The 12,185-nt window shown below is 38.9% G+C and overlaps 2 protein-coding genes across 6 annotated transcripts in view; one reads left to right on the top strand and one right to left on the bottom strand.

Annotated features, from left to right (window-relative positions):
- Positions 1-12,185, top strand: part of DOCK2 (dedicator of cytokinesis 2) — a 246,435-nt gene that overhangs the window by 92,869 nt on the left and 141,381 nt on the right. The gene's annotated exons all lie outside the window — the stretch shown is intronic.
- INSYN2B (inhibitory synaptic factor family member 2B) overlaps positions 1-12,185 on the bottom strand; it is a 73,860-nt gene that overhangs the window by 9,179 nt on the left and 52,496 nt on the right. For all 3 annotated transcript variants that reach the window (XR_014003858.1, XR_014003859.1, XM_081178553.1), the window contains 2 exons: positions 8,816-10,758; positions 6,156-6,230 (listed from right to left, as the gene is read on the bottom strand). Coding sequence is in view for 1 of the 3 variants with exons in the window: in XM_081178553.1 (XP_081034679.1) it covers positions 6,156-6,230; positions 8,816-10,152 (1,412 nt within the window). In the remaining 2 variants the exon portion in view is untranslated. The remainder of the gene's footprint in view (positions 1-6,155; positions 6,231-8,815; positions 10,759-12,185) is intronic.

The raw sequence follows: 12,185 nt of genomic DNA, 5'->3' as shown, positions 1-12,185 counted from the left end.
ACACAAATATCCCACCCCCTCAAAAATAAAATAAAATAAAATAAAATAAAATAAATAAAATAAAGGAAATCAGGGCCAGCTGCAGCTCACCACAGCACATTCTCATGTGATGGATGTAATGAGTACAAATTGTCAACTGTATAATAAATTTGTAACCTGGAACTCCTAAAACTATAGTGGAAGAAGCAATCTTGATGATTCTGCCGGATGTAGGCACTTCAGATGGTACAAGATAAATTGATGTTTGGTTCACAGGACCTTTTTCCTTCACTTTGAATTGAAGAGTTGACATTCTGTCTGAGGCAAGCTACTGGCACCATGAATGCCAGTTGTTGGGGAAACAAAAGTGGCAGAGGCCTATTGAACCTCATGCCCTGCTTGTGGGTTCCTCATAGACATTTTCGGTGGCCACAGTGAGAAATAGGATGCTGAATTGACCTTTGGTCTGATCCAGCAGGACTCTTTTTATGTTCTTATCTTGAAGGTAAAATTTTTTTACTATTTCACTACTTACACTATTTCACTTTCGTGGTGCAACAGAAAAGTGAGCCCACAATTCATTTCAGAACAAAAATGTGCCTTAGCTCTCAGAAATTTGGGAAACACTGCCCTAGTTTTTCACCTTGAGGTAATTAAATTTTTACTCTTAATCTCTAGGGGAGGAGAAACCACACTATCTGTTTTTCTGTTTGCATTTTCTTTCATCTTAAATAGTGACCTCTTCCATCAGTATGTTTATTCAGTTAATGTAGTTTGAACCCAGCTGACTGTAAAATACACAAAAATTAAAATTTCTTAATTAAAAATATGCCCAAGCCAACTTTTTTTAGCTTCCTTCAGATCTTACATTTAGTATCCTTAACAATTCATACTTGCTACCCCTCTGAAGCTGAGATAATTAGATGGCAAATTCTCCCTTATGTTTATAGTAAGCATAATTGCAAGTCTTAAGGGTATATTCTTTCCTCTCTCATTAATGTGATTCAAGAGAAAACTATACTCCATTTTTGTTTCTATGGAAACATTGACCCTTGTAATTTCAAAGTGGTACACAGAGAATTTAGCTGGATGAAGCATGTTAGTATCAATCGGAGTTAAATAATGCAGGGATATGTAATAAGATTTTTGTAATGTTTTGCTTCTTGTTTTTTTTAACCTGCAGTGCATTCCTGTGCATGTTTACTCAAGACTAATTCTCATTCTGTTTTGCTTACTCTCAGTGAAGAGTGCATAGCACTGCAGTCTACAATATATGTATTGAAGCACAGCTCTTAAAAAAATTATTTGTTTAATTCCTTTAAGAAGACCTATGATCATTGGCCCCACCTAGTTCAGTGCTGTCTACTCAGACTTGCAGTAGCCTTTCAGAATCTCAGACAGGGCATCTGTTCCAGCCTTGCTACCTGAGAACTTATTTAAATGGAATTACCTGGGATTGAACCTGGAATGATCACTGACACCCCAGTCAGGTGTTTTGCCTGTAAAACATCCATGAGAGTGGGAAGAGCAGGGGATGAGCATGTTAAGCTTCCCACACCCCACTCCATGGCTGTCACTATCAACCTCCAAGTCACAGACAGTGAAGGTCTGAAGCAGGAAGCCTTCTCTATGTAGTTCAGTACCTGATTTGAACAAATGCCCCGATTCCTCTCGAAATGTAAGGATTCTATATTACATCTCTAGCTAGTTTTGTTGTTTGTACTGGGTGGGGTTTTTTGTGCCTACCTAGTATAAGGTTGGAGAAGGAACCTCACAGCATGTTCATCACCTTCCATAAACAAATAATCTCAGTATATAATTTCCTTTAACTAGTTTGGCTTAACTGTAGGTGACTAATCAAACTTGCAGTGTACTTATTCAGTTTTCCTGTTAGATATGTGTATTCATTGTATACTTAATAAGCAAATTGATTAAGGGTAAAGCCACACATTTAGTTAGTCAACATCCACTATGGACCACTGCCTTTAAGCGCTTCCCAGCTTGACCCTGATTTTGGAATGTTTGCTTCCAAAGCATATAAGAAGCAATGATCCATGTTTTGCTTACTGTTTGTAGACTGAGGCTAGCAGTTTCATCTGTTAAGGTTAGTTACATGAAACTGTGATAACAGTTATTTGGTAGCATGCAAACCTCCCTCAATGGCAATGTATAATTTAAAAGTGACCTAAATGGTCTCAAGCTGTCTTGGTGACCTGTAGCCTAATGAGAAGAAGCAGCAATTCTAAGTATAAACAGGATGGGTAGGTGGGGAAGATAATTAAAATCACAGGGAGTCTTAGATGTGAAGGAACTACTTTGATTAAAGTTGGTTTATGCCCTAGAATATTTTTGTATGGTACTAGAAGATAAAATTAACCAAGAAAATGTTGGGCTCACTGCACAATATGCAACTTAAATTTAAAATAAAATAAAACCCAGATCCCTCCCTCTTTCCCAACCCACCATTCTAACACAGTTGAAAGGAGTAAATGGATCTGTTAGGTAGAGTTGAGTAGGACTGAAAAGGTCCATGAGTCCAATTAGTAGCCAGACATCCCACCTTGTTACAAAGGGGAGCAGATCTCCCCAGTACTGCACATAGAAGTAGATGCTTCACATGATGTATGGCAGGGATATGACCAGTTCGTTTTACAGTAATGAGCGGCACAATTCTGTGCCTTTTCCAAGTACTCAGATAGCAATATTTCATCTCTTGTGAAATAATCACTTTCCCATTGCAATAGTGAGTTCCGTATAGAATGTTGTTACATGAATGTTGCAGGCATTTATTTTTAACAGTGGCATATACACAAGTTAGAAATAAATACATAAGTTGGACATAAAAAAACCAAAAATATGGCATTATCTATCATAGAAATTCTAGGCAAGGGGAGATTTAACCAGATGAGGAGTGGCTGCACAGCAGGGAAAGGAAGGCTAGGACAGAAAAAGTGTGGGTTATCAAGGTTATTGAATTTTGGCAGAATTTGCACAATGGGGCAGATAGTTGGCAGTCACATGAGCTGGTCAAAAAAGATGGACTTTAAGCCTTAACTCCTAGAATCTGAAGCAAGCAACAAAACTCAAGAGAGTTGTAGTTGTAGTTGTAGTTGGTGGCGCTTGTTGCCTAGAAAGTTTCAACAATCCTGCAAGAATACAGAATGAGAAAGAAGCCTTTAACTAGACCACTGTTTTTTAGAGTGGCCAAGCAGATGACCCTCATGGTCCCTTCCAATCTTATGATTCTATGTCCTAGATACCTTTGGGAAGCCCACAAGCAGGACATGAAGAAAATAGTTCTCTCCAGCAGTTTGTACTGGTATTTAGAAGCATACTGCCTCTCAACATGTGCATATATCTGCCATGATTTTGATGCCCTGTATGTGGTAAAGTTCAGAGAATCAGCACAGTTCCTTTGGTTATAGGATACCTGGTCCTATAATTTTGAAGCTGACATTCACTGAATGTCTAAACTAATAAACTGGATGAGTTGTTCTAAGTTTGTCTTTAGTTTGTCTTTATATTATATTAAGAGATAGGAACTAAAGCTTTCATGGTAGATGTCACAAAAGTACTTTGGTGCTTACGCTTCTTCCATAAACCGGCAGACAAGCAGTTGTGACTTTATTGTGTATATTAAATAATGTGAGGCTTCAGAATGAATGTGAACATGCAAGATTATTGATCTATCCTGTTTCCTAATGCAGAACATTTTCTCCCAAAAATTGATAAGCTTATATATTTGGTCTTCTTTGGATTTCAGTGATTTATTTGTTCAGGTAGCTTGTTTCTGCAAGTAATTTAAGTATCAGATGATTGAGATAAATTTAACTATGTAAAAACTACAATAAAGTAGATTTTTCCATAAGGAGGGGTTAGAGGCTTCTGGAGAAACTTAGATTACAAGGGGCCTCTACCTTGGCTTCTGATTCACTTTGCAGCACAACCACCATGCTGGCATCACAACAGTTTTTGTTCTGCATTTATGTATTTCGCCTTAGTGTAGGTCAACCACAAGAACTGCTTTGTGGAGCTATAACATCAGTCGTTTTGCTAAAGGGAAAGTTTATGTTTGAATTTCATAAAATTTATATATATTGTAGGAAAAACCTCAAAGCAGTTCCATCGTCAGATACACTGAGGTGAATGAGTGACTCAGTTCTGCAGTTTAAGTGATGGCTCTTGCTTTTCATGCATAAACGTGTATATCAGGAAAGCTGGTTTAGAAATAAGCTGTTGTAAAATTGTTCTAGTAAAATTGTAAAAAAAATTTAAGAAGAGGATATTGGTGACTGGAATCTTACTTGGTGAGCCGTCTGTGCACTTGCCTGTCTCTGCTGGGTGCCAGTGTTGTATGGGACTTTACAAGCATGCTTTCCTAATTTATTTTTTATTCATAAAATTCAAAACAGATGTATGCAAATTAGAATATGGAGATATTGAAAATGAAGCAGGGGATAATTACCAAAGCAAAGCAGAAAACATAAAATTAAACCAATAGTGTAGCTGCACTTTTGCTAGATAACACCAAAATTCTGCATAGTCCAGCAGTCCTTCCAACTGTGTCAAGCCAGAAAACTGTCACTGTATTTGCATATTTGATTCCTCTCTTTTAAGTTTTAACCTGTAATGATCTAGGAGAGGGTCATTTTATCCCATGGTTGCTAAATTTCTTTGTGCAGGTTTTTTTAAAAAAATAAAAATAAAATAAAATCCAAATATATAGCACCTAGTAGATAACATCTGTTTAAATGCTTGTGTTGACAACTGCAATTAAGGGGATGCAAGGCTTCTGTTTTCTGAAGCCATGTAGATCTCCTCATGCCATTTATTATTTCTATAGTGGTAAGCTTTACAATAAAAAAATACAGCAGTTCCCACCGCTAGGCTTTAAAACCTCATCATGTTGAATTATTCTAGCCTCAGGAAGGCTTTCCACTAATTTAACCAAGACAAGCATTATAAAGCAGTTTCCTGGATCTCCCCTGGATTCTTTGTTTAATATTGGCATTATGTTGGCCAGCTTCCAGTCTTCTGGCATGGAAACTTGTCTTAACAATACATTACATATTTCAGCAATTTCTCATTTGATTTCTCAAAGAACTGACATGAGGGCACAATGTACAAGTGGGCCTCAGTCATGTTTAATTGAGGTAGCAAAGTCCTACATTTATAGATTAATTGACTTCACATGACAAACCCATGTTAGAGAGAAGGCTTGAAAACTAGCTAATTCTCTTTGGAAATCTTCTGGGCATGCAGCCTTCACATGTGCATTTCCTGACACTGAGGACAACAAAATAGTAGCATCCTGTCTTCATCTGCTGAATGGAATATTAAATCATTATCTGAGTCTTAAGAAGAGGCCAATGGAACACTTGCAAAGCTGAAGGATTGTATCTGTAACGTGTTCACATGTTACGTTCAACAAATGTACAATCTATACCCACATGTACATTAGTTGTGCTGGACACTCAAAGATTTATTCACATATAATATTCAACAACTGTACAGACTGTGTACACAGTAAAAGACCAGTAGAAATCAACAAGGAACACTCATTCACACAGGCTTGTACAGCCTGTGCCTGTGTTCAGTGTAATTTCTGAACAGACCTAGACACAGTGGTGGAGGAAGGGGGGGTGCAGGGGGTGCTGTCCGTCTCAGATGTCATTACTGGGGAGGGTGACAAATGAGGTTTGTTTTTTTTAAAAAAATGGGCTCACGAAACTTTTTAGGAGTGAAGTGGTGGCTTAGGCACCTGCAGATTTTGCGCTGCCTGAAACGGCAGCGTGGGACTTAGTCTGCCTACTGTCTCACCCTCAGCCCCCTACAGCTGAGTGGGAGGCAGTGCAGAAGCTCCAAGCACTGGAGAGGTTGGCCCCACCCCCATGGGCACACCCCCACACCAGGCACCCGACGGCTAGCTATGCCGCTGCCTAGACATATAGGTGAAATAAATATTTGGCTATACCAGTTGTACTTTACAAACACATGCTAATTTTTAAACAACACGTTCTGCATCTCTTAGAATAAGAAACATATTCCCAAATGACCCAGAAAGCTGTCTTTAAACAAATGCCGGCTCCCTCAGCCTGAAAAGCAAGATGAGCGCTGCACCCCATTGTCGCCTTTGACTGGATTTAACCATCCAGGCATCCTTTACTTTGACCTACCTGTAAATGATACATGCCGTGTTCTGGCAAGTGCTGCAGTTGTTGAGATCTTGGCCAGTGCGGTAGAAGTTCCGCCTGCAATAAATAATAGGTACTATGATTTACCATTTAGAAAACCAGCAGTTCTACTTCTAAGTCCTCAGTCACAACACTTATTCTGCAGGTATTTCCATGTGTAACACTTTAAATATTAAGGAATATTATTAGGAATTTGGTTTTACCTTGATTGAATTAGACTGGAATCCTACAGCACTTTCTTACAGCACAATCCCATACAGGTCTATACTCAGAAGAGAGTCTCATTGAATCTAATGTGTCGTACTCCCAGATTATTGGGAAGTTGGCCCCATTGACTACAGTAGAATTTACTTCTGAGTAAACATGAGTGCACTGTAAATCCTTAAAAGAGCTCAAAATAGCTTATCTCTTTCTCTTACATGGAAGCAGACTACACAAAATTCCAGATGTATCTCATTGGGGAAAATGTAAGTGTGCACCAGTGGTAAAAGGATCCCAAAATCCATGGTGGTAAGGCTTTGCATTGCAATGGTTGGGGGGAAAGTGCTGTTAAAATTACTGTGCATTGTATCTGTGGGCCACTTAATATACTGCATTTTTAAAGGGGATCTTTCAAGTAAGAATGTAAAGTATGAATTGTAGCCATCTATTAAGGTATGCTTCATACAGGTATACTCAACATACAACTTGGATTGTCTACTGTTCCTTGAAGAGTATACATCAGTGGCAAATGAGATGCTTGTGTTTTGCCTGGTTCACACTTAAATTTATCCTTGTGATCATGAGCATATGAGTGAGGCTATGCCTGTTTGCATGCAGTTACATGCAGCCATAATTGGGAGTGTCAGACTGAATGATGGAAATACATGAGTGGGAAATGTTATGGAAAACAGGGTGCATTAATTAAAAGTTAGTGTTCCTGAAAGGCCCCTTCTCTTTCCGCACTTATCCATCTTTCTATTTCGCACACATGGTTTACTGCCCCTGTTTTGTTTTTAACAGAGATAAGAATTATTTTAAAGTCTTCCACAAAGCCATGCTATTACAGAATGTTTTAATTTTAAATAACATGATTTGCAGCATTTGTTCCTTCAGTTGCTACCTGCTTGAGCAAATATCCAAGCTGCCATTCCTGGAAATTTCCTTCAAGGCTGGGCTCGGCAGTCATCTATCAGGAATGATTTAGAGACGAGTGCAATAACGTAAGCCTATTTTCAGTGAAATGGCCTGGATGTAACATTTTAGTGGGATTTTCATTCCCATGGGTCAAAATCACCCCATTACTCACTGACAGCTTGCACTGAGTTATGGGTGTGGGCATGTTCAGCCCAAAATGAATCCATGAATTCTCTCTTAGGCTCTAATTTTACTCTTCTTTTCAGCACTTAATGATAGTTGTGCCACCATAAAAGTTCTTTGAAAATTGCAAACATTACAAATTTAATGTCACAGTGATAAAACGAGTTCAGAAGAACCACTAGAAACCTAAAGCTTGATTTGTTATAGAGTTGAGAACTATGTTGATATTTCAGGCACTTCTATGGAATTAAGCTATGGATACCTGTGACCCTCCAGATGTTTGATGCTCCAGCCGAGGTGGTTTTAGGGTGGTGCAGCAGGGGGCACCAAAACTATGCTGTAGAATGGAGCACGAGAGGGAGGGGGTGCACCAAATTTTAGCACAGCACAGGGCACTGCTGAAATTTGAGAGCCCATAGCCCACCACCATGTCTCCAGCCACCCTAAGCGACATTCGTGGTCATAGGGACAACTGGAGTTGTAGTTCAGCAGTGGCTGGAGGGCTACTGGTTCCCCACTCATAAAAAAAGGATTGTGGTATGTCTTGGATGATAACATGGGAAAAGGCAAGCTCAGTACTAGAACTAGCTTTAGGCACTGCTTTTTCACTGCTGCACATTATAGAAATAGGCCTGTAGCCAGACATTTTGAGCTGAGGGTGCCTGAAATACACTGTAAGAAGAAGATCAATACAGAACAGCCAGAAGGTATATTCCAGTGGTTTAATATGTTTAAGGTTGTTTTATTTGTATTGCACACTAATATATTTTTTTGATTTTTATAAAAATTGAAAATAAGTTACTTGTGCTTGTAAGTCATCACAGTGCCTTTGTGCTAATTTGCTAAAACACTGGAAAGCAGATGCAGTTTTGCTTCTTACAGCTTAAACAGTTAAGCAGCTTTAAAAAATATATCACAAGGAAAAAAGTTAGAGCAGCCTTCCCCAACCTGGTGCCCTTCATATGTTTTGGGCTCTAACTCCCACCAGCCCCAGCCAGCATGGCCAGTAGTTACAGATGTTGGGAGGTGAAGTCCAACAACATCTGAAGGATTGGGAAGCCTAGACTAGGAATGGTTGTAAAGTTCAAGCTGAAAATCCAGGAAGTGGCCTTATGGGGACTGAGTTTCCTTATGGTTATATAACCCTGAATGAATAAGAGGAAGATTTGGTTTAGGGGATAGTGTTGTTAACAGAGAGAAACAGAGGACAGTATAGATAGATGATAGATAGATAGATAGATAGATGATAGATAGATAGATAGATAGATGATAGATAGATAGATAGATAGATAGATGATAGTGTTAATAAACAAAGTAGTGTTAAATACCAAAACACACCGTACCCTTCATTGAGGGCTCTGGCCTTTTCCATATCTTGAATTACATTCAAAAGGACTTTAATCTTCTCCTGGTTCGACTGCAAAGATTCCTCAACGGACTGGAGCCTGTCTTGCAGGGCACACAGCTCGCTGTGCGCCAAGTGAATTTGATTAATTTCTTTAATCTCTTTGTTGTGTGGTTTTATTTCAGCCCCTGGAAGATAGGCATTTATGTGAAAGCCTTCTAAGCAGTTGTCATACTGTGGCACTTCGGTATTGGTAGAAACGTTCTCTGTTACGGTTTGACATGAGGGAACAGACGGTGATGCATTGTTGTTAGTGAATGATGTTGTTTGTATATCATTAGTCAATGTCTTATGGTCAGAGTCTGTTTTCTGCTGAATTGGCTGCTGATGTTCTTGGAGGGAGCAGCATAATGAACTGTGGTGTAGCTGAGGCGATGACAGAATGGTTTCCTTAGTGCTAGTGTCATCCTTAAATGCGAGTAGCTCAGTATAGTTTTTTTCTTCATAGGAACTATGATCCGCACTGGCTTCATTGCAGTTACTACTTAAGCAGGGGAGAGATTTCTCTGAGCCCTTGTGCACGGAACAGTTCTCATTGGATTGTCTGACAGCTGTAGAAGAATGAACTGGGCTGCTGATTTCCATTTGTGTGTGCGGGCCATAAATGGAAAAATTGTCTTGTGCAGAACCCAGGTGTGTGTATTCAGGGGCCTGGGTAGAAACAGTTGCCTTTTCCAGTATTGTAATTTTATCCGAAACCAAATGGACAGGCCCGTTGCTTTGTGCTTTAGGCACCCTCTGAAACAGCCGATTGGCCGTTCTTGGTCCATCATCTAAATGCTGCGTGATACTTAGGTAAGAGAGACTGGAAGAGATTATGTCCTGCTCAGAAAGATTGCCATTGACTTGAATGGAATATTCAGATTCATTCGGCATTTCTGTTAAGGACTTGCTTGTTGTGATTTTTTTCTTTTTAAATACCGGAAAGTGCTTCCTGAGGCTGGGAGAAGTCTGTATGGCAATGTTTTGTAATCCTTTGTGAGAGGGAGTTAGAAAGGGGGAACCACTGACTAGGGACGTTTGTGTTTTACCCAGTTCACACGGGTCTTGAGCAGCTCCTGTCTCCAGTTCCGATTCTGCCACAGGTGGGTTGTCTGTTCCATCGTCTTTGAATCGGACTTGTTGAGATTTGCTCCTGCGATGGTGGGGCTGCCTCCGAAAATCCACTGAATCCAGACTGTTCCGCTTCAGCAGCACAGGGCGCACTTTGATGCCTTGCTGAGCCATTGAGTCGCAATTTAGTGTAGGCAGATAATGTGTTTCTTTGCGACCCATTTCATTTGGTCATTTGAGCAACATTTGGCTTGAGGCCACAGATTCTATTGTTATTAGGTGAAAACCTAACTCTTCATTTTATATGGACTTGCCATGTATATTTTCGTTAGCAATTCCTGGTGTCAGGGTTTTTCTTATTACTCTTTTACTCTATTAAAATATTATTTTATGACTTAAATAGTAAACTTACAACTTAAATATCTGATCCCAGATATTTTGTCTTTGCATAGAATATAAATAACAAGCATAATAGCAGTTTAGGGCATTTGCCTCCCTGATGCATAGTTTTGCTGGAAGAACATATCCTTTAATAATAAACTGAGACTTTTCCTTTAGGGGTTTTTCTTCTTGTTGTCCCATATTCTCACTGTTACTCTTGAAACTAATCTTAAGTAGCTGAACAGAAGCCAGAGAGTTGTGTCCAAATGAAAGTAACGCATCCAACAGGATTAACTGGAAGCAAATTATTTAAGTATATTCCTTGATCTTGTTCACAGAACTGTGGGGTTAAGGATGTCTGGCGAACTGAGTGATAAAGATGAGATCCAGAAATATTTTTGGTCTCCAAAAGCCTGTCTTTGCAGAAAAACATAGAAGTATTTTTTTCTGGAAAAAGAAAAAGAGTTGTCAATTAATAGTCAAAGTAGCTTTCTTAAACTATTCTGCTGTCTTATCCTCTAATTTTTTGATGTGATCAAATAACAGAAACAGACTATAAAAAAATTCCCCAATCAGTTATGAACATTTATTTAACAAATATTTATTCATATTTAATAAGATTTTGATAAATCTTCTCCACAAAGGGACTTCCAGTATATTGGATTTTTTTTTGCAGTTATTGCAGTACAAAAAACAATATAAGAAAAAAGGATCAGTTAACTAATCTAATGAATAAATCAGCAAAGAAATATTAAAATTCAAGGGCCCACAGCATAAAATCTCTAATATATATTACTCACCAAAAGCAACTGATAAGAGATGGCTCTTCAAAGCATTGTTGGGGTGACACCTGTCACACTCCCAAAAAGAAAGAGTTCCACAACTGCAGGGCCACCACTTAGAAGGCTCTAGTACAGGTGGTAACCCACCTAATAGTCTTAACAGGTGGGCATCTGAGCAAGCTTTCTGGTGTTGATCTCAGGCTACAGGTATGTGGATACGTGTGCAGATAGGCTTTCGGGTAACTTAGCCCTAAACTGTAAGGTCCTAACCAGGACTTTGAATCCACATATCTACACAAATTGAAAGACCTGAAAGACCTGGATGAATAAAACGGAATTCACCTTACACCAGAAAGATATCAAATGAAACTGCTGGACTCTACAAATGCCCTGTGGACTGCCGACCATCTAAAGCACACCTGTTTCCATCTGGTATCAGCAACCAGTGGAGCAACCTGGCCTGGTTCTGATCACCTTCGAAGCATTGAATCAAATGTGTGCCTAAGACTTGAATTTCATTTATAAGCCCATGCTATTTTACTTTATTATTACCTGATTTATGCATAGGGTAGAAGTTCCATTTTTAAAACACACCTCTACTCACACCATTATTTTCTTCATGTGTTATTTCCACTCAAGGCTTTGCACATGAATCAGAAGTATCTTTTTATTTAGGACAACTTTCCCAGAGAAAAATTAATTGTGTTCCTGATTTTGATTTGGTTTCATCTAAGTGTGGTGACAAATTCAATTCTGAATTTAATCCTTAAAATTGGAACTGGATAAAAAGTCATGCAAAGAACAACTAGAGCTATTTTTAGCATGTTCGTTCACAAAATCATAGGATCCTCAAACTTTAAAAATCCTATGATAACAAGGGGGAAAAGAAACGTCCTCCCTCTGGAAATTCCTTCATGATTAGCTTTAGGCTGCAACCTGACACTTACCTGGAAAGAACCCTCATTGAACACAGTGGGACATTTTTTTGAGTAAACACTGATAGAATAGCACTGAGAGTCTTCCTAGCAGTATTTACTCACTTGGCTCTTTATTTTATAGCACAATTTGTGATGCGTTATATCAGATAAGTTA

The sequence above is a fragment of the Podarcis bocagei genome (genome assembly GCF_964188305.1).
Source record: "Podarcis bocagei genome assembly, chromosome: 2".
Taxonomy (NCBI): Eukaryota; Metazoa; Chordata; class Lepidosauria; order Squamata; family Lacertidae; genus Podarcis; species Podarcis bocagei.
Note: the sequence above shows the minus strand (reverse complement) of the source record. Positions and strands in the feature narration are given on the sequence as shown.